General features: G+C 39.7%; 1 protein-coding gene across 1 annotated transcript in view; it reads left to right on the top strand.

Moving 5' to 3' along the window:
- The first annotated feature begins 215 nt into the window (after positions 1-215).
- KCNC2 (potassium voltage-gated channel subfamily C member 2) overlaps positions 216-23,499 on the top strand; it is a 96,535-nt gene continuing 73,251 nt past the window's right edge. The window contains 5 exon segments of the mRNA XM_079303634.1: positions 216-352; positions 1,042-1,433; positions 1,435-1,668; positions 1,670-1,762; positions 1,764-1,799. Of these exon segments, the coding sequence (XP_079159760.1) occupies positions 1,167-1,433; positions 1,435-1,668; positions 1,670-1,762; positions 1,764-1,799 (630 nt within the window). The 5' untranslated portion in view covers positions 216-352; positions 1,042-1,166.

Here is a 23,499-nt window from a genome sequence, read left to right as displayed (position 1 = left end):
ATGAGGCACGATTTCACCTTTGGGTTCGTGTGCCCGGAGCGCCGCTGGAACCACGGCCGTGCCGGTGCCCGGTGCTCATGGCTCGGCGCTCCGCCGGTGCTCCCCGCTCCCAGCCCCGACGTGGAACGGCCGCGTTCCCCCTGTAAAATGAGGGGAGCGGAGTCTCCGCGCGGGCGGCGGGAGCCGCTGTTACGCCTGTCGGAGTTGGGCATGGAGGGAGGTGAAACAGCCACCTGAACGCGGAGAAACAGCCGAGCCGACAACAAGTAGTCTCGCCTGGCAGGGCGGCGCGGAGAGCGGCTGGGGCCGGAGCCGCCCGGGGACAGAAGCCGCTGTCGCTCCTCCGGCCAAGGTAGCGGCGGGGGGACCGCGGGGCTGCGGGGAGCGGGAGGGACCCGCGGGCCGCTGATCCCACCTGTCCCTTCCCTGAGATGCGCGCTCGCCTTCGCGGTCTTTCAGAGGAACTAGCGAGCCGAGCTCCATATAGACAGCTTTTCCCAGAGTACGCCTGCTGCCTGCGCTTATGGGGTGCTCCGTATTTCTTCCCAAAAAGCAACCCTTTCCTCCCTCCCACAGTGGGGGTGGGGAGGAAGAGAAAAATATCTAAGCCTTCTTTTTCCCCTTCGTTAAGCTGTTAGGATAATAAAAGATAGATGCGCATTAAATAATTAACCGTACACTTTCTATTCCATCAGCTCGGTTCACACAGCCCCGCGAGGGAGAAGGGGGTGGGGACGGTGGCGGATCCATAGGCGGTCGAAGCAGCAGCAGCAGTGCCATTTCGGTAGCCTGCTCGCAGGGGAAGCGGGAGGCAGCCCGGAGCTGTGCCCGGAGCCGTGCCCGGGCGGCACAGCCCTGCGCGGAGCAGCGTGCGGAGCTGGCCGGCGGTGGGTGCCGGGCCGGACCGGGAGGGCTCTCCGCGGAGTGCGGGTCTGCGGGAGATCCTGGGAGGGGTGTGGGACAGGCCGTGACCGCGGGGAACGCTCCTCCTACGGTGGTGCCTGTGGGGCTTCTCCTCGATTTCTTCTGTTTGCGTTTAAGGCAGAAGCTCGTCCGCCGCGGACCTGCCGGCGACCGGCTGCCCCCCGCCCAGCGACCGGCGCGCCCCCCTCCCGCTCCCCGCCGCTGCCTCCCGCGCTCTCCCCAGTCATGTCCCACCCGGAGCGATGGGGAAGCTCGAGGACAACGAGAGGGTGATCCTCAACGTGGGGGGCACGCGGCACGAGACCTACCGCAGCACCCTGAAGACCCTGCCGGGGACCCGCCTGGCTCTGCTCGCCTGCGAGTCCCAGGGCGAGTCCCCGGGCGGCGAGGAGCCGCTGCCGCCCCCCAACCCTCCGCCGCCTCCGGCGGGCGGCTGCCCGGAGCCCGGCAGCGGCTGCAGCCCCCGGGGCAGCGGCGGCATCTGCGAGTTTTTCTTCGACCGGCACCCGGGGTGTGTTCGCCTATGTGCTCAACTACTACCGCACCGGCAAGCTGCACTGCCCCGCCGACGTGTGCGGGCCGCTCTTCGAGGAGGAGCTGGCCTTCTGGGGCATCGACGAGACCGACGTGGAGCCCTGCTGCTGGATGACCTACCGCCAGCACCGCGACGCCGAGGAGGCCCTCGACATCTTCGAGGCACCCGACCTGCTGACGGGCGAGCCGCCCCCCGACGGCGACGACGACCGACTTGGCCGCCAAGAGGCTGGGCATCGAGGACGTGGGGGCCGCCGAGGGCAAGGGCGGGCGCTGGCGGCGGCTGCAGCCCCGCGTCTGGGCGCCTCTTCGAGGACCCTTACTCCTCCCGTGCCGCCAGGGTAAGCGCGGCGGCGGCGCTCCCACCGGGGCTGGGGAGCCGAGGGGCTGCCGGGGTCCTGAGCGGGGCCGGCATCGCGGGGAGGCTCGCCCCGCTCGGGGAGTGCGTGCAGAAGTGATGCTTTGGGTGCGCCACTGCGAGGGCACGTCGCTCCACGTGGGGTGGTGTTGCTTGTCCCCTCCGCGTCCGCAGGCAATGCCAGGCAGCCCGGGGGTCCCGCTGTGCCAGCATCCTGCCCATGGGAGTGTGGGGGTGAGGTGGGAGCTGTGCCCCGAGACACCTCCAAGGGAGCCCCAGTCACCCCTGGCCTGGGTGTGGGTGTGGAGGGTGACTCACTGTGGACCTGTTCGTGTGTGGGTGTGAGCAGGAGCAGCCCCCAGGCACCCTCTTGCTCCCTGAGTGCCTGCAGGAAGGTGCTTTTGGGGCTGGGGAAGCTGGCCTGAGGTCTCTGGTTTGGGGTCAGGTGGTGACAGTGACACAGGAGAACGACCTCGGTCCTTTCCGAGCTTTGCTCTGTCTGCACTGGTTCAGCAAAGTAAATGTGACAGGGGGTCACCCTGTCTCTTCCTCCATTGATTTCTCAGGGTGACCCTGACTGTGACTGAGGGCCTGGGGACAAGGCAGTAAGTGATCATGCTGACTTTCTCTTACTTAGATAGGGATTCTAGATTTTTATGCACACTACTTTATACTTTGATGTCTTGGATTTTAGTTCTGTCATTTCATTGCCGTTGTCAGTGGTGATACAGGTTCATTCTTTAACTCAGGGCTTTGGAGCAAGCAAATGGTTGTAATTCCTTTGAGAGAAATATGCAGTGGTGTCTCTAATTTAACCAGAAAATCAGCAAATCCTCCCTACAATACAAAACAAAGGACATGTAACTGGAAATGTTTGATAATGAAATGGCAATAAGTATTTTGTAGCATGTTTGTCAGGACTTCCGTGAAGTATTCAGATCTAAACCTCATTCTGCAGAAAGTGTGGTTATGGTGGGTATAATCTCCTAATCAATTCCACCTATTCTGCTGGCAGTCTCAAAAATGTGCCCATAAGTGTGTGATTTAGGGACTTCTGGAAGTGTAGCCCATGGCATGATGCAGTTTCTGCTGCTCACCTTATGAACTTATTGAGGTAAGTTAAACAGAAAGTAAAAGTCCTCACAAATACTACTGTCACTTGCTGAGTGCCAACGCTGTTTATGTCGTTGAAGGTTGCCTACCAGTATGTTTTCCCTTGACAGCTGACTTCAGTTGATTCTTAAAATATGTTTTTAATAAAGAATGGGTTCTGAAGAAAAGCTACCAGAAGTGTCTATCATTGCTCATCAGTGACATACCCACATCTCAGCTGTCTGAATCCTAAAGAAAATTTGGCTGTCACTTACCTGACAAACTGCAGTGTATGTGGTGATTGCCCTGCAGGTTTTCTTTCACCTACTGTCTTGTGGAAAGTTGCTGACAGTGTCAAAACTGCAGCTTCTATGACAGAGAATCTTCCTGCTCAACTTTGCTGGAGAACTGAGAAGTATGGAGTAAGTGCTAAATGGAGGATTCCAGGAGAAATAGGAAGGTAGGCATGCTCTTGTGCCCTGGAGTTGCACTGGGGTTTGACAGAACCTGTCAAACTTTCTTTCTAAATTTTCCGTCTGTAATAGGTCATCTTGAACCATAAGTGGCCTAGGTGAAGATATTTTAGTTTTGCAAAATGAGTACTGTAATTGACACTGCAGTAGGAGATTGAAACATGACAATATTAATCCCTTAGATGATAGGGTATTTACCTTTTTATAATGTAACTGTTTTAAAGATTTTATTCTGATCTCAAACCCAGGCCGCCAGAATACGGCAGTGTCAGAACCTTCACAACAGAGTCTAAATCTGTATTTTCATTTTCTGAAGATCTGTACTTGATCTTTCAGGTAGGGAGTCAATTTCAAGAATTTCTGGTGGGTTTCAAAGCATTAAAATGAATTTGTATTTAAGGACTTGCATGCACTTAGTAAGCACTCTTGAACACTGCAATTTAAGGTGATGGTAACCTTAGTTTGGAACTGAGAATGTTTTTCCACACCTGAAACACGAGCCCTTATTTTCTGAGTATTCTGGCAAATACACTCTTGTTTTATGTCAGCTGAGATGATGACTAACTCTAAAAACATTTGAGTGAAATCCTGGGCTTACTGAAATCAAGACAAAATTCTGAACATCAATCTTTGCCTCGCAGTGTTAGTTACTGACTCATACACCACTTAGATTATGATGGGGCTGCTTAGTGGTGAACTTTCCTAAGAACTGTGATAATTATTTTCTTTTAGCATTACTGATTTAGGTTCACTAGTGTATTTTTTGGGAGTTATGATGCTGATAAAAATGGGATAATTTCTGTTAATGAAATGGTACTTAATATTTGTGATTTTCTTTATTTGAAACTGTGATCTCTAAAAATAGAAATTTATAGAAATTCAAATATAAGTTGCCATGGTAACCTCTTCGGGGATAGTGCACGCACAAGATTATTCTAGCAAGACCATCCAGTGATGTTATATAAATAGTGGAACTAGTTTGTTGACAAGAGGGTTTACTTTAGTCAAGATTCTAAAATAATTCAACTTCCAGCGCATGCAATTTAATAGTCAGATACCGACATCTACTAAACACAAACTTTGTAAATATGAATTGTAATCCATGCATATAAGATTGCTTTGAAACCTGCAACACTTTCCTTTGTTTCCCAAGTTCAGGAGTTAGGTCTGAATGTTATTTTTGTCTTCATGTTATCGTTCTGGATTTCATAGACCGTGAAATGAAATTAAAGAGTGCAGCCCTGCTCCTTTCACTGCGCGCGTAATGGAACGATCATTCACAAAAGGCTGTTTGACACAATGCTGTTATGGAGATATGGAAATCTGCTGCCATTAGGGGCTGGCACAGGAGGAGGAGTGCTGGGTGACTGAATCTTCATGCGTTGGTTTAAATGTCTCTGAAACAGACACCTAATTTTACCTGACTAAAACATGTGCCCTGTTTTGTTGGTTAATATCTGTAAGTGATTTTGGTGTCCAGTGGCTCCTAAGTGCCAGGTAGTTGTTTGCTTTAGTAAAGTGCAAAGATACATCTGAGTAGTTTGTAAGAGAGCACAAGAGGCAATATTAAGTGCTGAGTTCAGAAGTGTCTGCAGATGTCCAGCAGGAACTGGAATGCTCATCTCAAATATCATATTTCAAAGTATTCACCTCTAAAGCCTTTTTATTTTTGAATAATTGTTGAAGAATGATGCTGTTTAAAGAAGTAATTAGTATTTGTCATTGATTTTTCCTGAGGATTATGGATTACTCCTGTACTGAGTGCAGGAATGCAAAAATGGCCCTGAAATTCACCAAGTCCATAGCTATATATCCTTAATGTTTGGAGAAGACTATAAATCTGTTCATGGATAAGGGGAGAGCAGCTGCCACATGGGGTAATTAAGCAACATGGCCCAGGGCACTTGAGCTGGCACTGCCCTTTGCAGCAGCTGAAGGCAGCTTGCACACCCCTTTGCTATGGTTTTTATCTCTAGGAAAGATCATAATTACATGGCTTACAAGGAAATAGAAGTCCTAATTAGCAAGTATTTGTTGAGCTTGCTGTAAGTAAATATTCCCTTCAATGCAAATAAACCCACAAAAGGCTTGTGGTCTAGGCATCAAGATATATCTTGCAAGTGTTCTTAAAAGTACTGATCTGCTTTACAGTGACATGGGGAGCATGTATTTGGGCAGTGGGTGGTATTTTTGGAGGGAAATGAAGTTCCCCCTCTATTGCTTTATATGATGTTAAATTGTCAGAGATTTCTTTCAGTGACCCATTGCATCTACACCAGTTTTGAACAATCGGTGAGGTAAAGAATCAGCTGAATGAGTGGGATGGGAGAGGGGAAAAATACGATTTTACAGATTCCCTCGAGAGGCTAAAGATACAGAAATTATGTTAGAGAACATTCTTATCAAAGATAACTTATGTCTTTATTTGGTGGCTTGCTTATGTTTTCTCCAGGTACCTAAATAGCTGTTTTGATATCTGTCAAGAAAGCCTTGATTTAGGAAGCCTGTCATGTACTATGGTGAATGACTGAAGTGAGTTATATTTTTAGGGCTTTGCCTGTTCTGATTCAAGACAGGTTTTATTTTTGGTGGAAACAACACTGCTGCAGTAGTCTGAAATACTGTGAATGGAGTGGTGCAGGTACATTAATCTCAGAATATATGTTTGTAGATTAATACTGAATAGCAAAGGTTGGCTTTCTTAATAGATAGGAAGCCATTTAATATATAAATGGAAATCTTTACTCTCTGTATTTAGTCAATGACGAAAGCAGGTATACTTTAGATTTTATCATTTGATTATTAGGCAGACATCTGTCTGAAAATGGCACAAAGAAAATAATTAAGGGTGATGCTTCAAAGAGGGTATTCCTTTTGCTGGTAATCAATGCACTGAATTTATTTACAAGTGGGAAAATAGCCAGTTGCATTAAATTGATGTAAAACAGTCGTTCTGCTTGAAGCATTTACAGTGTGGGAGCTGTCTTTCTTAAAGATACATCAAGATGTGTTCATAATGACAAAAGTCAGTGCATTACTGTTACAGATATTCATACACTCTGTAGCTTCATGTATACATGGGTTGACTAAATCATTGTAAGTAATTTTTATTAATTTAATTCTGGCATGCTGGCTTTTAAAAGTCCTAACAGGAAATTCTAGCTTAATACATGATGTATAATCTACTGGCTTGATCTACCCTAAGTGTAGATGGTCTCTGATGGTACTGACATATCAGTGACGTAAAATCAGCAAGATTTCTGCCTTCCTAAATTCTGCCTCTTCCTCTACAGCTGTTCTGCCTGATGCTGCTAGTGTTTCCATGGAAACAAGCCAGCTCTTGGCTTCCTCTTCCCATTGAAAACAGCCTTCTCACTGTCACTTACTCATCTGGGAAAAGGATTTTGTCGTGGCTCTGACATAAATGGCAGAGATGATCTGTGCTATCATTTCAGAATTAGATGCTGTTAGCTATGTGCACGTGCACACAGCCAGATTGTCTTTCAGTGACTCTGAGATAATTTGGTTAATGGACTTAGGTTGAATTTGCTTTGATGTATCTGGAAGTGGAAATCACCTAATTAGACACAGCCCAATATAGTAACAGTGTGAGAGCAATTTTAAATTGGGAAATCTGGCAGACAATGTTTTCTTTTTTATATAGTTAATATAGAATGTAGTATTTGTCATGTTTGTTTACAGTGAAAAATTCTTAAATGGTTTGCTTTGAGGATGAGAATTTATCCTCAAACTGATTAAGATGGTGGTGGGAGGAATAGCTCACAGCTTGGGATGAATGTTGTATAGGTTTCAGTGCTACTGTCAGATGAGGAATCATGTTATCATGCCCATCATGTGATGCAGTCAGAATACGAAATAAGAGATGGAAGAGAACTGATATCTTCAAGGTCCTTTTATTCCTAAGGTGTTTGGTACTTAGTCCAAAGTAAATACATCAATCAATACCCTATAAAGAAATCAGCATTTTTGCTTGATTTGGTGAATTTGTGTTGAGTCATAATCAAAAAAGTTCAGAACTCAGACAAATTCCATATCCTTGATTAATATCATTCTCTCTATGAACTTCAATATACTATAAGAGAAATTTGTGTAGAACTTACCTGTCCCTCTGTCCCCCAGTGTTCATTGGCAGAACATGATTGTTCGCTTCCTATGAAGGTGCCTTGCAATCGGGGTAGAAGAACAAGAAAAGAGGAAAGTCTTCCTCTATAAATTTTTAATATTTTAATAATCTCTTATAAAAGTGATTTCCAGTAGTTTTAAGATGGAAGAAAGAACTTCTGATTGTCAGGTGCTGTTTCAGCAGTGCTCATTTCTCCAGAGATGGTTTCTGCTTGTCCTGTAATTCAGATCTGTGGCTCATCTTAGGAAAGGACAGTTTCTTTCAGCCATAACTGGAAAGAGAAGGTTTATGCTCTCTATATTTGGCACCCAGTGGGGGTAGTGTGTTCCTTTGAATTCTCTTTGCTAAACTTTTCTTTAGACTTTACTTCTGTCAGTATGGTTTGCATTAACTTACTGATTCAGTGTCAAAACTTGTGGGAATTTCTGCAGGATTTTGATTGTTTTTTTTTTAAATTTTTGTATTGTGAGTAAATTAGTTAAGCTAATAAATAGATGTGGCAATAGAGTATCAAGATATTGGCTGTTGGTCTACTTACTGTATTTTTTATAGTTACACAGTTCCTCTACACACTCTTGTTCTTTCAGAAGCACGCACTTTTCCAGTATAAATCAGTAATTGCATAGGAATAAAAAAAGTTAGTTAAAAAAATGCTAAACAAGACTATTCAATAATTTTATATGCAGGAGAAATGGAGGAACTACATCCAGTCTTACACATGCTCTTAATTCCAAAAGGCCTTGTCCCTTGATGTGAGGGCTGAAACATGGGAATATTTCACACATGAGAAATAATTTATTCTGGCGAACAAAACAAATATATAATTTTATCTCGATGATACTTATTAACATGATCAAAGGGATTCAAGTTGTAGTGATGATCTGGCACATCAGATACACGTGTATATGTTGATATAACTAAATGGTAATTCTCTAATTTCAGATGCTGTAGAAATAGCTGTAGAGAATGAACATGAAATCACACCTTTTTGTCTTTTTTGGTCTTGTTCTTCTAATTTGTTTAATTAACATCTTTGTTGGTGTCTTATGATGACTAAAGGAGTTTTGAAGGAAAAACTCCACTTCCATCTGTTAATCAGATGTGTTAAAAATAGAATGTCGTCTAATCACATGAAATACAATTTCTTATGATTTGTGATTTGCTTTACAGATTTCCTGGCTGAAGTGGTGGCTTGAAGCTTGAAAATCAATTATCTAATTATGTATTATAGTAGTGTGTTGTTATTCCCCCTGCTGCTTTTAAGCTGAAAATTCTAAGATACTGCTGTTGTTTTGGTCTTTTTACCAGTAGGTTAATTATCACAGTAGTGTGATAATTCAGTTCTTGTTACAGACAGCCTTTTGTAGGTGAAACTTAGATATTGGGTCTTTGATAATATTCCAGCAGAATGCTGTAAACAGAGAACAGTCTCTCAGCCCAGTGCAGAATAGTGTGGTAGAGTTCATTAATATGCACGAAGTATGACATGCAATATGATCTAAGCTTGATGAAATAAGTGTAGTTTTAAATAAGTATAGTTTAAACATAAAAATGTTCACATTTTCATTAGTGTATAGCATAGAGAATTGCATTTTTCCACTTTGCCTAGTCTTTATAAAAGGGTAAGTATCTCTTGAAGATTGTGCATTTGGCTTGGAAAATTTTTAGAGTACTAAAGATATAGTAGATATATAGCAGTAAACTTTTTTAACTGTTTAATCCATACCTTTAGAGAAATAATTATTTTTGGCAAGGACTTTCACCCTGCTAAAATGCTTGCTTTGATAAAAGCACAAGGCTATTCCAATATTGGGGATCTGATAGTACCTGGGATTTTAGAGCAACAGAAATCAAATGCTGAAACACAGTTAATGGCAGAAAAAACGGTATTGGAGAAAATGAAGTTTAGTGGAGCTGAAAAAGGGGGTTGTAGAACAGTGCTGAGTGCATGTTGTTGCCATCAGGCAGAGCACAGGTGAGTTCATGACAATTTTGCTGTTGGTGCCTGCTGCAGCACTGAGCAAGAGATGACCCATCCCCAACAGCACCTGCTGCTGGTGGGCACTCTTAAGGAGTGGGGGGAATAGTAATGTCTTCTATCACATTCCTGTTGGCCTAAGAGATTTCACAGATTGTGAACATTCACAAAATATTAGGCTTTTATATGCTATGTACTGTAAGATTAAGGATAATCAAATATGTAGCAATTAATATTTTATATAAAGCCTGTGCAATAACAGAACTTTAATGTAGGAAATTTACATTACAGAAAAATGTAAAAATGTTTTTGAAGTATAAAAATGGGTATAAATTTTCTTGAGTTCTTAGACAATATCAAAGGAGATGTCCTGAATGGTCTTTTTTTTAACATAGGTATTTAAAAATTCTCTGAACTTTTCAAGTGAGCAATAGTCTTTATTGGCAGTTAGTGCCAATCTGACTGTGAATGGCAGTTATGTTTAATAATTGGTTTCAGGAGTATCTTCATTTTCAGAGGATGATTGTTAAAAGCTGAAAGAGAGAACTTTGATATTTTTTTATTAGCATCATCAAAAGTGTTATGCATGCCTTTTTTGTGACAGGAATTTTTCAGTATTCCAAGTTTAATCCAGATATAGTTTGGAGAAGAACCTTATTCATCTTCCTGGTTTCTGATCTCTTTTGGGAAATAAATTTTCTTGCATTTGCAGTTCTAGATCTCATAACTACCGTCAGATTTTCATTTTAATTTTAGGATGTAATTGATGCACACCTCTGAATTTCACTTTGAACATTCTTCCTGTGGTCTGCAAAATTATTTAAAAAAATTATAAATAACTCAGTTCGGCTGTGAAGTGGTCAAACAGTTGGATAGATTGTGGTAGGAACCTTCCAGCTGAAGGAATCTGTGCTATTCTGAAGAAGTAAGTTCTGGTTTTCCAAACTTACCTTCTTTCCCTTTTATTTAATAATGGTGTCTTTTAATTTAATAATGATGATGTTTCATAATTTCATGGTTTAGAAACTAAAATGTATGTAGTAAAAGACATAATAAATGACATCAGCTCTTTTTCAGGGTAGAAATCAAGTGGTAGGATATCAAGGTGTTGAACATAAGCTTTGCTGTATAACTCGTTATCTGGTAATACTGTATGTTGATTTAAATACCTTAGGCATCTTAGTCCTTTGACCAGTGAATTTTATTACTGGCTGTATAAAGACTGATTCAATATAGTTTCAAATTTGGGAATTGAGACCCTTGACAGCAAGGCAGAGTTATTTTGCTGATTGCCTAGGTGATATACCTGTGCAGCTTGGAAAACAAATGTCTATGGCTGTCATTTGTCTCCCAAACAGGCATGTGAAACTAACAGTGCAGTGACCCATGAATGGTCAACAAAACTGGTTTGATGCTTTGCAGCTGCAAGGTCTCCTTGGCTAGTCACTGCATTTTTTAAGTTGGTGCTTTGATAGCAGAAAAATGAACCAGGGGAAGTAAAAATTAAAATAAACATTTAATAACAGGGAAAATTATGTCTTGGGAAAAAATGAGCCGTTATGGACTGAAGCAAAGAACATGTTTTCATTGTCTTGATTTGTCACAATATAGCCAACCAAACCTTAAAACTGGCAAAGATATTTCAATGTGTTTCTTTTGACTGATGGTCACTGTTTTAAGGATGGAAGCTGATGGGTTTTTATGAACTGCAGGTTTATCTACTTAAAGTTTTTGCTCCAGTTGCCACTTCCCTAATCTTTTAGAGATGGGAGCTTTGGTCTTTCAATTTTTTCAAAATTATTTCCCTAATGACTAGGTTATGACATTTTTGAAACGGCTGCAGTAAGTAGGTACAGTCTGCACCTCCATCCGGGAGCTGTGACAGCAATGAGTATCTCTCCAAACTATCGTTGAAGGCTCCCAAAATTGGTTTCTTCACTCTTCAGCTGCCCTGTGTTGCATTCAGCATCTTGCACTGTCACTGAGCCAATGATTTGCTATTCTAGTACTTCTGAATCAATGCCCTTTCCAATGCTTTTGTATTAAAATTTACCATTTTGCAATGGATTGAAGTGCAGTGATAGCTGTAGATACCTATCTACTGTGAATGCTGCTTTAGTAGCTGTGTTAGCAGTTTTTCTTTGAAACTGTGATAGCTTGCCTCACTTACTGAAATGAAAACTCTGCAAAATTTCAATGACTTTGTATTCTCAACAATTGAAAGACATTTAAATTTAGTATTTGGTAGCAGAAGTGTACCCATTAGTCTCTAGAGAAGTGCAGATGTAGTTTATGTTGGGTTTGTATTTCATTAGAATAATCTCTCTTGCAATACAGTCCTGACAGATTTGTGAGGTAGTCATTCCTATTTGAAATGTTACTTGCTATCTTCAAATATGAAGAGCTAATTTTCTAAAATGTGAAGAAATATTAAAATCCTATTTTGTACTGCTGCTGTTTGTATGCCCCTTGCAAATAGGGGTCAGGAGGTGTGTGTTAGTAATTATAATGAACAAACTTTGCAAATATTACTTTGTTTGTTTACTGGCAAAGCAATTTTAAAAGAACAAGGTAATTGTTACAGTTTCCTAATCGTGCTGTGAGTAATATGTTGCCTCCAGAAACCCAAGCCTTGTCTCTGCTTGGGAAAGTCTTCAAAAAAGTGGAGGCTGAAGGAAAATGTGTGACCTAAATTTTTCATTGCAGTTCTGCTGTTCAGACAAGTACAGTGTGGCAACTGTGTGCACTGAAGAAATGTGAAAATGGGGTGAAATGGGAGTGTGAGACAGAAGAGAGAATGTTTGGGATCCCAGTGCTTTCAGACTTCAGATGTTCTTATCCCTGTATATACAAATGTGGATGCAAATATTTTGTGTGTGTGCATAGATGTATGTACATGCACACATAGAGAAATTTATATATATAAAAAAAAAGGTGTTTCTAACCTGTAGTTATGATAGTCATTAAGATTTTCTTTTGATTTCCCAATTTGTCCTTGGAGATTTTAATGAAGAAGGCTGCATCCTAGATTTCATTACTTAGTTCAGTGTTCTTGCTTTAACATGTTTAATTCAGCTCCTGGCTGTAAGTTTGAGTAGAGTTTTTTTTTCTGAGTGGAGTTTTGTGGACTGTATGAATATCTTGCTGTTTTAGGCTGTGATGGATCAATCTTACTAGATGTGCATCTATATTAAAATATTGGCATACAGTAATTAATCATGTTTGATATGGAATAGCATTCCATTCTGTATAAGTTTTATCTCACTAAATGTGGGAGAAACCTGAAGGAGTTACAAAACTGAAAACATGTTATCTTCTGTGAAGTTTCTCATTTCAGGGCCAAATAAAGTTATTCCTGCTTGTCAAAACATACATTCTTTATAACATTTTGTAAGACATTTCAAGAAAATCATGTCTCCCAGGGATGCCATTTTCCCTTATTCAGCTTTAGTAAGGGGATATATTAAATAAAACCAGATTTGGCAATCATTGACATCAGGTCATGTTGATAACACACACAGAGTGATTTTGCATCTTTGAAGTATTACAGTCTGTTTTATTAATAATCTTTTTTCATTTAGTTCTTTTTTTGAGAGGAATAGAAGATCAGTTCAAGTTAAGTTCATACACCTCTGCTTCTTGTGAAGATTTTTGACTAATGAGACTAATGAGAAGCATAAAGCCATGAAACCAACATTTAAGCAGAGATGCAGAATGGCAAAACACAGTGAAAGCTGGGAATGGTGTAGGGATTGTGTCACAATGAACTCATTTGGTCAGATTTGGAGGGACACTGAGGGTTAGGAGGGATCAGGCACTAAAGTGCTAACAGGGTGTTCTGGAAATCCAGGTTTGTCTTCTGTGGTTCATCCTTGACTGCAGACTTGGAAGATACAAATGCTGTCTTGCCTTAGATAAATTGAAAAGAATTAGTGCATAAATAATGGAGTTTCTGAAGAAGAGTCATTGCATTTTTGACTGTAAAATATAGTGCAAAGGAGAGCTAAGTAATTTTAAAAGAAGTTTGGGGATTGTTTGCTTTTTTTCTCTGCCTGAAAATTTAAGCATACATAATCACTTAATGGTCCTTTTTTATTTTTTTTTTATTTTTTTTATTTCATTCAGTGGGTCTATGGTAGAAGTAAAATGTGACTGTGTAGTAATTTGAATGTATGCAGTAGTGATTATGAGAGGAAATGCTCAGTGTGTTGGTAATAACGTTTGCAAAGCAGACTTGGAAGAGTGTATTCAGAGAAGAAGGCTTATACCCTACACCTGAAGAATAAAATAGAATTTTTACTTCAGTAAGAAAACAGGACGATTTTGTGAGGCAAAGTCTATGTGGAAGGAAACTCTTCAGTCATCTTAGTTGCTTTGTTGGATCTAAACACAAGGAGATTGAATTGCAATTCTAGAACAGTAAAAAGACCTTTAAAGTCATTGATTAAGGTGGGACATACTCGTCTGCTACAGTGTTTCTTCCAAAATTTTATTAAGTAAAATTTTTGCAGAATTTGATACTTTTCACTTAATGTCTCCAAAGACCTTTGGTATTTGGCTTTTGAAGTTAAGTTCTAGCCCAACAGAATGTAGAGTCTCAAAGTGAAAAATGTTGTTCAGTCTTTATGGTTGGCTCTGCTGTCAGTTTGATCTGCAGTATATTAGAGTGATAAATATGCTGAATGAGCTCATGGTGATTCTTGGTTGTGTTCTGTAGCTGCTTTCTAGGGGATGCATTTTATCAGGCTTTAAAAAAAAGGGTAAGATTTCAAGGGCATGGCCAGTGTCATCAATACTTACAGTAGCACCTAATTTTGTATTTCAGGAGCATTTGCATTAGTTACTAAAAGCTAGTTGCTATTCTCTTCTGCTTTTTAATAGATTAGCAATTTGTACTTAATTATATAGATCAGTGTTGGCTAAGCATACAGTGGTGTTTAATTGAGTTACTCTAAATTTTGGTATGAGATTTTTTTCAACAGAAATTAATCCTTAATTCTGAAATAACACCCATCTTTGTGCCCTGCTTTTCATGTACAAGAGCTGTAGCTGTAAGTTCTCCCTGCAGAGATGGTGAATTTGTCCTATGTGTGGTGAATGCATTCTCAAGCAAGATGTGTGACATGTTGTGTAACAGTTTATTATGAAACAAAGCCAAACATTTTGTTTATTATCAGAAATGTGAATTGTTATCTAATGGAAGAGCATTGCCATTGAAATTTAAATGTTTTGAAGATTCTGGGGCACTAATATTTTGATTTTTTTTTTTCTTTTCCTTTGCAAGGGGAAGCTATACTGAGTTATTGTATCAGGAAATACATTTTAGGGAAGCTAGACTGACTTATTACAGGAAATTCATTAGTAGTCTCACTGCAGTGTTTTCTGTTGGGGAAAAAACAAAGCAAACCAAAACAAAACTAACATTTAGTTATGTCTGGAAGCATGTGACAATATTGGCTGAATGAGTTCCAGAAGACAGCAGTTGGCAAGCCTGAAGTCTGCTGTGATCGTGGACAGGCAAGGGAATTCTTCATTCAGTTAATTGCTTTGGAACAAACAAGGTGCAGGATAAACAAACTGGCTCAGTTTCCACCTGAAGTGATGGCTGCCTGTACTTTTGACAGAGAATGGCTGTGTTGTGGGGATTTCTTCCGAGGCTTTTGAGGTTTGAAAAACTCTTTTCTGGGGTGTTGTTAATAGCTGTGTAATGCAGACTGGATTTCAGCATTGATGCCTAATACAGAGTAACGTCAAAACTTAAACCAACATACAGCATTTTGCTTAGAATTCAGTGCACACTCCCAGTCAGTAAACCAAGTGTCAAGTATTTGTCAGGAGAAAATTTATAGCACTATAAGTTCATGTCTGTCACACACGCTTTCCCTTTTGTTTATGTACTGTGCTGATGTGTGTTCTGAATTTGGGAAAGCTGGTTCTGAAACAGGAGTGTAAGGACAGATCTGGTTTCATATTCACTGCATATCTTAAAAAAAACCCCAAACCTCTCATTATAGGATTTTACCATGAAAAAATAATTTTGTGTATTTCTAGTTGTTGCAAATTTGTGGCATGGGTGACTAGTTTGACCCTGAAAAAGCTACAAGCTGGTAACCATGATAATAATTTGTGGTGCATTTCAAACTGAGTTTGGCACTAGTTGTTAAGAAGGCTCTCCTTCACTCCTGTGATATTTATTGGAGTTAAACCCCCAATAAATGGAATTATTTTCAAGACTTACCTAGATAAATACCTTGCTTTTCCTAAAGATTGGAGTTCATAGTACTGTTCTGTGGAATCAAGGCTATTTGCTTAAAAGAAGTACACTGCATCTGCACTGGTCTGGCAATCTCTGAGCCAGAAGGGGATTTCCTGGAATATGCAGGGAATACTGGACAAAGTGAGTGTTGTCAGACTCAGAGGATGGAAGTGCACCTATAAATAGGAAACCAATCTGCAAAAAATACATTAAGATCTTGAGGAGAGAGGATCTAAGAGGACAAATCTAATTGGGGGATACTGGAGAAAAGTGATGCATTTGAAATGACAGTTAAATAAAAGGGTCAAGAGGGAGAAAAGAAAGGGGCTGTTGGGGAGGGGCGTTTTATTTGAAGATTATAAATAAAGTAAGGCTCCAGAAATTAGGAACTGATGATGCCCTGAAATGTAGGTTGTGTTGGTTATAGTTGCTTCTGGATTTGTTTTATTCTGCTGCCTAGGGAAGAAATAATACATGTTAACAGTTTTGTACGGTGAAATATTTGCATTTATCACAGTCCTTGGGAATTCTTCAGCTTATTAGAATAAAGTATTGGCAGGGGAAGAGAAAGGAGAAGGGCAGGGAGAAGCCTCAATGTCCATTTGTACAAAGCTACAGTCTTAGGTTTAATTACACAGCTGGTATTTTACTTTTAAAAAGCAGTATATTATATCTTTGAGTTTACCATTAATCTCTCTGAAGATTTATTTGAATGGCAAAATTTCTGTGTACTTCTGTAAGCTTTAGAATGGGATTTTGTGCATGCATTTGCTTTTTGTTTTCTGGAGAGTCCATAGCTCACGATCCTGATGCTGTGCTTAATAACTGTCTGTTAAACATGGTGCCTGTTGTGCAGTGTCTGTAGCTTTCTAGATAAGGGATTTTGAACTTAAATATGTGGCATTGTGTTAAATATGTTAAATATTTGAAGTCAAATATGTGGCATTAAAGTGTAACTGTGTTAGGCAAACTACCTGAGTTAAGTGTTACCTGTATGTAGCAATATTAAGACTATTTTTTTAAATGGTGCATTTGAAGTAAACATTGAGCTGTTTTTACTTCAGTTCACAGGAAAGTGAAAAATAGGTCATGTAGGAAGAGGCTAGTAAGATAAATGTTTAATATTTGAAATGCAGGAAAACCACTAAGTGGCATAGAGTTTTATTTTTAATTTCAAACTCATTAGTTTTTACAAAATCGCCTTGAATAAAATTATCCTAAAGGGACTGTCTTAGGAGCTGATATACTCAAATGAAGGCTTTTTCTCCATCTCAAACCTATTTTAGGGCTGTTGAAAGAACATTGATACTAAGGATGATGATTCCACTTTTTGTGGCACTAATCCATAGCAGAAACAGTTCATTCTGAAATTTCTCTTGAAAATAAAGTCAGACTCCTAGAGCCAAGCAGAGGACTTCCAGCTCTACATTACTTACAAGCATGACTTCTTTACACAGTGTCTTTGCACTGAATCAGAGGGGCATGCCAAGTGAACAGTGAAGCAAAGCACCTCTTCTGTGTTGCTATGAATATAGAAAGACATTATAAATCATAAACACTGTATATAAAAAAACATTCCTTATTGCCACATTGTAATTTTACCACAAAACAACAACACTAAAGGGCTATACTTCTAAAATACATTTTTATCATTTTTATTACTAGGTTTAGGAGCCTTATGCATCTATTCAATTAAGATGAAGACCCAGGGGGAGGAGGAACAGTAAAAATTAAAAATGAAACCTAGAGATTTATAATACCCCTTTTCCTGAATTAAAAGTGGTGGCAACTAAAGTGTCAAACAGTCTTGATAAACTGCTTTGTCTGTGTTCATAATCAGACTGCTTCATGAAAATTTGAATTATTTTGGAACAAACAGGAATAAATGGAACAACCAACCATATGAAAACTGTATGTGTGATGATTTTATGACACCTTTCACCAGAGGTTCACTTTAGAATTGGTAATTGTGTGGAAAAGAAAATTCTGCCTAGATATGCACAGTCAGAGAGAGTTCTACTTCTCCACTAAATTTAGATTTATTTCTTTTTTTTTAATTCAAGCATATGAATCATCATCATCATCATCCTTATTTCATGAATTTGTTACATTTTGAAACAAACAAATTTTCTTCAAGCTATTTTCTGCTTTTTCTAATTCACTTATTTTTCTACTTGTTTTTTTTCCTCTTTTTTTTTTCTTTATTATTTGAGGACTCTCTAAATTTAGGTAACCCATTGCTCCTCTGTAGAATGATTCATCAGCAAGGCTTCTTCCTGTGAGTGTGGGTCTTTATATCTGTAGAGCTGGTATTGCTATCCATGAGTTCAGATGTCTGAGCCTGTAATACAGAATAAATGGGTAAAGTCCATACCCCCTTCTTTTTCCATGTTATTAAGTAACGTTAAAAAACCCAGAAATCTCTATAGGCTCACAGCTCAGAACTGCTAAGTATAATGAACAATGTTACTCTTTTTTCAAACACAGTTAGATGTAACAATTTTAAAGCTGCAGAAAGAACTGCATCTAGTTTTAATCCTAGCTGCAGATCTATTATATCCCTGTTACAGAATCCTTACCACTCAAAATCTGCCTGAAAAGCTCTCAAAACTTGTGATATATAATTTCTCAGTTGTGTGGCCTGAAGGTGCAATTCAGTGCACCTGATATTAGGAATCCAAGTTCCCCATCTTTTTAATAATTTGAGGTACAGGCCTAGATGTTTGAAAATAGCTGAGAGATGCATTCATTTGGACACAGTGAACTCTTTTGAGTGTTTTAAACATAATCCTGCTATATGTGTGACTGAAATGGGCAGTTGTGCTGTCTGCTTCATTGGGCTGCATTTGTTTTCCCATAAGCTGTACTAGTGTGCACTAAGCAATGAGCCAAGTGGAAATTGTATTTGTGACCTAAATGTAGAATAGGCACTGGTCTAACTAAATTGTTTGCTAAAGCTGATTTGCCTAAATCCATGTAGCAATCTTCTATGGCTTTGGTTCAATTAGTTCAAGAGTGCCCAGTACTCATTTAGCTTAGTTTGGCTTCCAAACCCATTTCCCCACACTAACAGGATTTACTAGAGGCTGTTTCAGATGTAAATAAGTTAATTTGAAAATCGGTTTAGCTAAATGGGAGACATTTCTCTGTGATTTCTGTAAAGGTCACTTGTGAAATTAAGGTTTTCTGACCCTTGGGAAACCACTGTTGCATCTCTTGAACCCTCAGTTCTGGTCCTGACTGCCTGAGATGTCTGAAATACACTTGCTTTCAGTATGCAATGGGTTTCTTGAAATTAAAGTATTTGAGTGAAATCAGATTGAACTGATTCTTACCTACTCAGCTACTCCTGAGACACTCATTGCTTGTGTTTAGGACTTTTCTTTTTCCAGTCCTTGCTATAGCCTCTTTCAGCTGTAGGTTCCATGTATGTGCAGACTGTTGTTGCCATATGTCTGCACATACTTGGCTTGTGTGTGTTTTGGATTGCCCAGCATGAGCCCTGGTAGTAGTTGAGTTCCTAAGGCAATTCACTGTCAAGTTTGTGACCTCATCAAAGTCCAGCATATTTTAGAGAGCTTGGATGTTCTTTTTTCATCAAGTCAGTAAAATAATCTTTATTCCATTCTAGCCTATCTTCTTAACGTTAATGTGGAAGAACTGTGACAGCTGCCAGCATACTTTGTTGCAATTTCTAACATCACATAACCACCAACTAATTTTTTTTTTTTTCACTCTTCACACTTTTGCTGAATTCCCTCCTTGTTTGCCATGCACCCAAATGCAGAACAGTGCCTTTGAATCCTCTTGGGATGTGCTGTGGCTGCATGAAACCTGTTTAGGCAGACCTCTAAATCTTCAATATTAGTGATTTCCATTCTCCTTGGCACACCCCCCTTTTGCATTTCCAAGCCAGGGAGCAGAGGCTGGGATGGCTACATCACAAGGGAGGATTTACATAAGGCTGGGATTTGTTCAGAATCAGCAGAGAAATTCTTGTAGTAAATAGCAGGCTTGTGTTTTGTGGTGGATTGCACCCAGGACCATCACAGGGTGAGGTCTGCCTGTCCTCTCTGGGGCAGTGAGAGCAGTACTGAGAGGGCTGCCATGGGCAGCTGCTGGGGTAACCTGTGGAAATCCTGCAGGTGCAGCCTTGGTTTTTCTGGCCTTTTTGTGGCAGAGTTAGAGACAAACCAGAATGCCAGCAACCATAAAAGCTGTTTTTCTACATGAAAGAATGGCAATCACAGTCAAAGTGGACGACAGCAGGTTTTAATTCTGAAAGGTGTGTAAATAGTCTCTGTTCAAAGGGCAGTAAAGCAGGGGCTCAGCCTGAGAGAAGCCTGCAGTAGGTACTCACCTGATCAGCAGATGAAGTGATGTTCAAGTGGAAGACACAGTGTGCTCATGCAGCATCATGGCAGCTCAATTTAGTTTGTTTTTATTTTATGAAGCTGGAACAATTCCCTTACTGTTAATTCTAGTTCTGCTCTTTTAATTTTTGATACAAGAAACCACAGGGACTGGGTTTTGCCTATTGCCCTCTTCTTCATTAACTGTCTCCTTTCCACTGTTGTGTATTCCTGTTCATTTGGAGGAAATGATTGTGGCCCTCTGTGTTGAGTGGGATAGTAGGTTATGTAACTGCAGCTTTTATACAATTTCCTTTGTCTGTCTCCCTGGGGAACAGAAACACCAAGATGTTCAGGAGATCTTTTTGTCCTTTTAGATAATGAACACGTGCTTTCTTGTGGATCTTGTGTATACTCACAATATATAGCTTTTAAATGTAAAAATTGCAGTAAAAGGCACCTATTAAAATTGTACAGTTAGCACTCTGAATTAGGGAATACTGAAATTCCATGTTTAGCAGTAATTCCATCCTATGTGTATAATCAAGACACAAGATTCTAGGCTGGGTGATACTATTCAGACTGTGGGGGCTGTTGCTGCTTCCATGGTTTGTTCACCAAACTCCATTGCATCGTTTTTCATGTCCTTATATTTCCTTGAAGACTTTGCAAGTGATTCAGTATCTGGTGTAACCAAAAGCAAGGATCCCAGTGTGGACTGGGAATTGCTTTTATTTGGGAATACTGTGTGTTATTTTGTGCTGAAAGTGTTTCCCTTTCAGAAGATTATATCTATTCTACCTTTATGGGAAGTGAAAATATTCCTGTAGCTTTCAAAATCATTGAGTAGGAACAGATTCAGTGATTAAATGAAGAATAAAAATGTGATGCTCTAAAGATGACTTTTGGTTTTGTTGTTACATATTAAGCTGCCTTCCCATCATTGCTGTGGGCATCAGCATCATTTGTATCCATCCAAGCTGACTTTTTATTGAGGTTTACTAATGTGTACACTGGTCTGTATGGACACTTTACAGTCTGGTGTTCAGCACTGTCAGAGTACAGTACAAATGCAGACTTTCTGTCAAAGACCAAGAACTGCTCTCCAAATACTGCCAGAATAAATAATCATGGAAAATCTGCTTCTGAAGAACAGCTCCCTATTGCAGCTTTGTTTTTCCAGAAGCTGGAAGCCAACACTTTTCTTAACTGCAGTTAATGAATTCACCCATTTCAGAGAAAACTGTCTCCTAGTTCACTAGAAAGAGATTGCTTGTCTACATGTCATTGTGAATATCATAAATACATTAAAAAAATCATTGATTTAAATTTCAAAGAAGCAGTTCTTGCCAGTGGGACCATTACCTGTTCATGCAATGTGTAGCTGCTCAGCATCACTTCAACATCTTTCATTTCCTATGTTTGTGTTATAGTTTCTAACAAATGAGATGATTTGTGAGAACCAGGTTTGCTGCTTTAGTGGCTGGTGGATGCTTACATGGTACATTAATCTTGCACTGATGTATTTATTTAAGGAAGTTTGTTCCCAAGTAAAGTTAGAATTACTACATTTTTAAATGTTTATGTCCACTGTAAGATCTGACTTAGAGAAATTTCTGTTTCATGACTTTGACCTGAGGGAATACAAACTTCCAGGGTTTGGCTGTTGCAGAGCTTATGTTTAATTCTGTGTCCAAAGCCATATTTTGTTTAGTCAAAAGTCAGATAAACATTAATGTCAAGAAGCATGATCTATCTCATTTGCTTCAGTAGGTGCTGAAGCCCTGATTTGACCAAAAAAACCATCAACATGATTAACCCTTTAATTGATTAACACATTAAAAGAAAAATGTATTGTTTTTCTGATTATGTAAACTTATAAAAATGTGTGTCCATTAACTTCAAGAGATTGTGGCTTAAGCACTAAGATTAAAACTAAATGTTGAGATAGACTGATATCATAAAAGATAATGCTTTCATTAATTCAATTGTGAAATTCTAGTATTATGAAGACAACAATACAGAATCTATGTGGCTTTGGTGTTTGGGTTTACAAGGTTTTGTTGTTTTTCTATAAAATAGAATTGTCTTAGTAGATACAAAAATTGTCTTGAACTGAAGTTGAACATCTGTATAAATGTTTCCTGATGACTCTCTTTCAACAATAGCCGACAAACAAACAAAACAAAACAAACCTAAACAAAATGAGAAGAATGCAAAATACCAGTTTATATTACCCTGGGCTGTAAACACACCACAGTATTCCTCCCTCCTGAGATTACACAAAGCTCTGTCCCTTGTGTTTTCCAGTGCATTAGTGCCCTCCTCCTGCTGTTGAACCTCTTCTGAGGGGCAGTTCAGGTCCAACAGCAAAGTTCCACCTCACCAGGACTTGGTGGCTGTCATCCAGGAACAGGAACAGTTTAATGATGCTGCTTTTCTTCCCCAGGGCATTTGTGTCACTGGGTGGGCCTGGCTCATTGCATCTTCTGCAGAGATCACTTAATCATTGCCTAAATTCCTGTTAAGTACTATCTGTTCATCAATTATGTTGGTCAAATTCTCAAGGGTGCCTAAACTGATCTGAATTGATGACCAATAACAATATGCTTGGGGGAAGATGGAAACCAGGGAAGAATGCAATGACTTACTGTGATCAAGTCTTCCAGGAATGCAAGTATAATCATACCCTCTGTTTTTTTAAGCATGTTTGTTTTTATTATGGAGCCAGGATGGAAAGATATGGACTTGTGGATGCTGTCCAGATCACCAAAGTAGTGAGAAATTTAGAAATTATGGCTTTTTGGAAAGAAAACAACCTAAAGTTGTTTGTCTTAGGGAACAGTATAATGTACAAAGACATAGGGGACTTCAAATAGGCTGCTGTAAAAAAAGAGTTGTTTCAGTGCCCACACCAAGAAGAGCAAAATATATAGTAGGTTTAAATTGGAGGTGGAAGGATTTAGTATAGGTTTAGTTTAATTCAGTGCTTTAGTTTAGTCAGAAGAGATTCTGATGATACTGAGCTGAAGCCATAAGATGAAACACCAAGACTTTGCTCCTGTCTCCCTGCATCTTTCCAAATTCTGTGGAGCTGCCAACTCACTTTAGGATTTAAAGTTCAAATTGCAGTTCTGTAGCCAGACAGTTATAGAAGAACAAATAATTGTCTTGGATGAAAAAATCCATACTTTGTTCCCGTCCACACTTGTTTTATGTTTTGTTCTTAATTGAAATAGTACTTAATCAAATTTTTAAAAGTGGTAGAAATTGTTAATAATTAGGAGATTATGTGTTTCCAGTCACATAAATTTGAGAAATGTGCATTTGCCAGTGGATTGTAGAATAAGAGAGTAGTCTCAAATTACAGGTTAAGATTTTGTGTTTT

This window comes from Erithacus rubecula (assembly GCF_903797595.1).
Source record: "Erithacus rubecula genome assembly, chromosome: 4".
Lineage (NCBI taxonomy): Eukaryota > Metazoa > Chordata > Aves > Passeriformes > Muscicapidae > Erithacus > Erithacus rubecula.
The sequence above is the reverse complement of the archived record's forward strand: the minus strand, read 5'-3'. Positions and strand labels throughout refer to the sequence as shown.